General features: G+C 45.1%; 1 protein-coding gene across 1 annotated transcript in view; it reads left to right on the top strand.

Moving 5' to 3' along the window:
• The window catches only part of LOC107114913 (cytochrome P450 1A4-like), a 15,854-nt gene that overhangs the window by 6,377 nt on the left and 4,309 nt on the right, over positions 1-5,168 (top strand). The window contains exons 4-6 of the mRNA XM_015416519.1: positions 712-801; positions 1,826-1,955; positions 3,090-3,176. Of these exons, the coding sequence (XP_015272005.1) occupies positions 712-801; positions 1,826-1,955; positions 3,090-3,176 (307 nt within the window). The remainder of the gene's footprint in view (positions 1-711; positions 802-1,825; positions 1,956-3,089; positions 3,177-5,168) is intronic.

The following is a 5,168-nucleotide window of genomic DNA, read 5'->3' on the forward strand; positions in this document are numbered from 1 at the left end:
TCATTCCTGCAGGAAATGACCCCTGGTCATACTAGTCTCTTTATTCTAGAACTACAATCTGGATAAGAAAGATGAGAGATAGGGTAGTATTCTATTCTAACTAGCAAAGGATGGACTCAGATGGCGAGAGGCCATCTGAGTCACGGTGCCAAAATGAGGACAGGGTGTCCTCCCTCTTGGTGCGTGCAAGGGGGGGAAAGAGCGAAGTTCTGGGGGAGAGAATGAATGGAAGGAAGGAAGTTGTTCCCTGAGATCTCCATTCTGCATACCAAAGGGATAGTGGCAAAAGTGTAAACACAGGAAGGAAACGTCATTGTGGCTGTCTAGCTATCTGTCTCTCTTGTCACAAAGTCTGGAGGCTGAGGGGGGGGCGCCTTCACTTTAGGAGTGCCTTATTTTTCTGTTTTCCTACATAAAGCTTATCTCTACATTGGCCATTCAGAGATATGTAAAGCCATCCCACTTTTGAAATTCGCTTTCCCTAGAAATCACTTTCCCCAAAGAACCCCTTTGCTCAAAACACTCGACACGTTCTTAGACTTTCAGTGCTTCTTACCGGTCTTGGATCCCCGGTTTTTGAAAGTTTTCATTTCCCAGATTAGGGTAGTAAATGAGGCTCACTGTGAATTCTCGGAAAGAGAATCCGTGCATTAACGTTCCACCTTTCTGGGTGTCTTGTTATTAACGGATCCGTTTGTTCTTTCCTTCAAGGTTTCGACACGGTAACCACTGCTTTGTCCTGGTCCCTCTTGTATCTGGCGACCTACCCGGAAATCCAGAAGAAGATTCAGGAGGAGATAGGTAATCCAAGACCCCTCACTCAGAATCTGAAACTCAGCTTAATTTAGATAACGTGTAGGAGAGGTGGCGTGCTGTGGTGGTTAGAGCAGGAGGGGTCCCCAGTCTTTTGGAGCCTGTGGGGCTCCTTTGGAATTTCATGGGGAGGTGGGGAACAACATCCCAAAATGGCTGTGGCAGGCGGTGGAGTCAAACCTAAAATGGCTGCCACAGGACGCCGAGCCAAGCATGATACCTCCTTCCTTCCTTTGCAAAAGAATTGCAAGAGGAGAAGGAATGGAGAAAGAAGGGGAAAGAAAAAGAACGAAAGCCTGAAGGCAGAAGAACAGTCCCATATACTGACTGAGGAAAGTCTGAGTAGCTACAAGGTCTCTTGGTTCTCCAGTGACCACAGCTGCTGTTGCAGCCATAGAAACTCTTGCCATCTGGATAAGTGTGGCCAATAAGAATCTTGCCTTTACACTAGCCCCACCCACTTTCTGAAAAGCTTGAGAGAGCCAGTTTGGCGCAGTGGTTAGGAGCACAGGCTCTAATTTGGGGGAACCGGGTTTGATTCCCCACTCCTCCATGTAGAGCTGCTGGTGTGACTTTGGGTCAGTCACAAGTTTTCTCAGAGCTCTCTCAGCACCTCGCAGGGTGTCTGTTGCAGGGAGGGGAAGGGAAAGGAGTCTGTAAGCCGCTCTGAGACTCCTTCGGGTAGTGAAGGGCAGGGTTTAAATCCAATTTCCTCCTCCTCCACCACCTCCTCTCCTTCTTCACCATGGGGGAGCCCTGGCTTAGACTAGGATCTGGGAGATTCTGGGTTCGAATCCCCACTCTTCAATGGAAGCTCATGGGATGCCTTTGGGTTAAGCACAAGCTCTCAGCCTAACCTACCTCAAAGGGGGGTTGTGAGGAAAAAAAATGGAGGTGAGGAGAGTGATATAGACTGCTTTGGCTCCCTGTTCGGGAGAAAAGTTGAGTAGGAATGCCCTCAATAAAATGAAGGCATATTTATTCAGTCTCTTTTCTCTCTCCTGTCCTGCAGACCAAACCATCGGCAGAGAGAGAAAGCCCCGGCTGTCCGACCGTTCCGTGCTGCCGTACACGGAAGCCTTTCTACTGGAGATGTTCCGGCATTCACATTCCTCCTTCCTGCCTTTCACTATCCCTCACTGGTAAGGCTTGTACAAAGTCTGGACCTTCTATACGACAGAGAGGTTTGCCAACAACCGGGGGCGGGGGTGAAGTCCTGTCCCTTTAATGGAGGCTAAGCCGTGGTTAAGACTATGTGGTTAACCTCGTGTATTATGGTTTAGCTTCCTGTGTTTAAATTCAACTTGTACTGCACCTTTAAAGAATAGTTCATAAGAAGGGGTTTTTTTTGTAATTTCAAATAGAATTTTGTGTATATTCCTTAAAAATTACAGTGTTTTTCAGATATAGTATATAACTTCCAGGGGGTGGCTGGGGTTATAAGTGATTTCCAGGTGTCAGAGATCAGTTCCCCTGGAGAAAATGGCCGCTTTGGGAGGTGGACTCCAGGGCATTATACCCCGCTGACATCCCTCCCCTCCCTGGGCTCCTTACTGCCGGAGCTCCGCTCCTGTGTGCTCCCGCAGGAAATGACCCCTGACTGTAATAAGGAAATGTGATTAATCGTTACTTCCTTTCTCCGGGGCTTCCACGGATAAGGACTGCCCAGTGCATACTGCCCCTAAGATAAAGTAGTAGGATCAGGATTCTAGCTCTCCCTGATTTAGCTTCATGTGTTTAAATTCAACTTGTACTGCACCTTTAAAGAATAGTTCATAAGAAGGGGTTTTTTTTGTAATTTCAAATAGAATTTTGTGTATATTCCTTAAAAATTACAGTGTTTTTCAGATATAGTATATAACTTCCAGGGGGTGGCTGGGGTTATAAGTGATTTCCAGGTGTCAGAGATCAGTTCCCCTGGAGAAAATGGCCGCTTTGGGAGGTGGACTCCAGGGCATTATACCCCGCTGACATCCCTCCCCTCCCTAAACCCCGGCCTCCTCAGGCTCCGCCCCCAAAATCTCCAGATATTTCCCAGCCCGGAGCTGGCGACTCCATTTATCGCCTGCAATTTATCCCAACTTCATCTCGGTTTTGCATTCAAAACTCCCATAAACCCTTTTAACCAGAAGAGCATCTCTTCCGTTCCAAGGGACTTTCTTCCAGGAATATAAGCTCAGGGTCACAAGCTTTCTTCTATTTAGCACATGCTATTCCATAAAAGACTTGCAGCGGCTTATCCTTGTGTGAATCACGGCCCTTGTTTTTCCTTGAAGCACCACTCGGGACACGGCTCTGAGCGGCTTCTACATCCCTAAAGACACCTGCGTGTTTGTCAACCAATGGCAGGTCAACCATGATGAGTAAGTACATATGGAACACTCTTTGAAATTCTGCTAAAATAACATTTCCTGGGCGTTTGGGCTGTAGCCCACCAGGGTTGCTAGTCTCTTGGCAGTAGAATATAGTCCATGGCGACCATGATATATTTACAAAGGGAATACCACTCTTTTATAGATTTTCAAAAAATAGATCAATATGATTCCGCCAAGTTGACAAGCACAGTCCAATAATCAGCTTTCTCTCTGTGATAAGAGATGATTTCACTGAATGTGAGCATCATGCAGAGAGACAGTATGCAGAGATGAACGCTGAGCAGGAAAGGATTCACTGAGACCGATTAGAAAAAATGGAGGTGAGATATAGCCTGCTTTGGCTCCCTGTTGGGGAGAGAAGTTGAGTAGAAATGCCCTCAATAAAATGAAGGTATATTTATTCAGTCTCTTTTCTCTCTCCTGTCCTGCAGACCAAACCATCGGCAGAGAGAGAAAGCCCCGGCTGTCCGACCGTTCCGTGCTGCCGTACACGGAAGCCTTTCTGCTGGAGATGTTCCGGCATTCTTCCTGCCTTTCACAATCCCTCACTGGTAAGGCTTCTATAAAGACTGGACTTTCTATATGACAGAAAGGTTTGCCAACAACCAGGGGCGGGGGTGAAGTCCTGTCCCTTTAATGGAGGCTAAGCCGTGGTTAAGACTATGTGGTTAACCTCGTGTATTATGGTTTAGCTTCCTGTGTTTAAATTCAACTTGTACTGCACCTTTAAAGAATAGTTCATAAGAAGGGGTTTTTTTTGTAATTTCAAATAGAATTTTGTGTATATTCCTTAAAAATTACAGTGTTTTTCAGATATAGTATATAACTTCCAGGGGGTGGCTGGGGTTATAAGTGATTTCCAGGTGTCAGAGATCAGTTCCCCTGGAGAAAATGGCCGCTTTGGGAGGTGGACTCCAGGGCATTATACCCCGCTGACATCCCTCCCCTCCCTAAACCCCGGCCTCCTCAGGCTCCGCCCAATTCACAGGTTTGCCTACAGAATGTACAATATATGTTTGTTGTGCACTTGCTAAGGTAAAAAAAAAATAAAAATTTTAAGTTAAAAAAAGACACAAAGAAGATTTACTGTTTATAAGAACTTTAGAGTATTGGACTGTGCTTGTTATCATTGTGGAATCATTTTTTTTGATGCTCATTCTTGTGTGAATGTACAGAAATGTATTAGCTTTTTTTAAAAAAAAAAATCTATAAAAGAGGTATATTCCCCTCTGTAAAAATATCATGGTTGGAAAAAAGGAAGGGAGAAACTGTGAAGTAATTGCGGTACAAAATATTTAAATAACAATCACAAAATTCTTATTGATCTACATTTGGAAGAAGAATAGTATCGAAACGATAGAACATTCCGGAGATCATCGTCAATCTCACCAATTTCAGCTGCCTTTGTGCATTTACGGTACATATGCAGATTCTTTGTACACATCTTTGTATAAGAATTTTGTGATTGTTTTTTAAATATTTTCTACCGCAATTACTTCACAGTTTCTTCTTTCCTTTGTTTGGTCTGTTCTGTGACTGTGACCATCATTTTTGAGCCACAATATATCACAGTTGTCATGGACTATTTTCTGCTCACTTATCCTGTGATGTCTCTTTGGTTATTCAGTCTTTTGGCAGTGGCTAGTGACCCTCCGGAATTACAACTCTCCAGGCTTTGCCCCCCCCCAAATCTCCAAGAATCTCACAATCCAGAGATGGCAACCTGAGTAGCCACTCATAGGAGATCTGACACCCTCAGGAGTAGTAATACCCAGGGGTCATTTCGTAGAAAAAAGAGGTGCAGGAGCTCATTAGCATAACATTAGCATAACTTACTTGCATATGCCACACCCCCTGACATCACCGGAAGTGTGTCAGAAGGCAACACCCAACGCTCAGGCTCTACTGGGCTATTTTGGATTGCTAGCTATTGGGGTAGGGGGAACGTGCAGATCTGCCCTCACAGAGGAGGGAGAGCTT

This window comes from Gekko japonicus, unplaced genomic scaffold (assembly GCF_001447785.1).
Source record: "Gekko japonicus isolate JY-2015 unplaced genomic scaffold, Gekko_japonicus_V1.1 scaffold2676, whole genome shotgun sequence".
NCBI classification, from domain to species: domain Eukaryota; kingdom Metazoa; phylum Chordata; class Lepidosauria; order Squamata; family Gekkonidae; genus Gekko; species Gekko japonicus.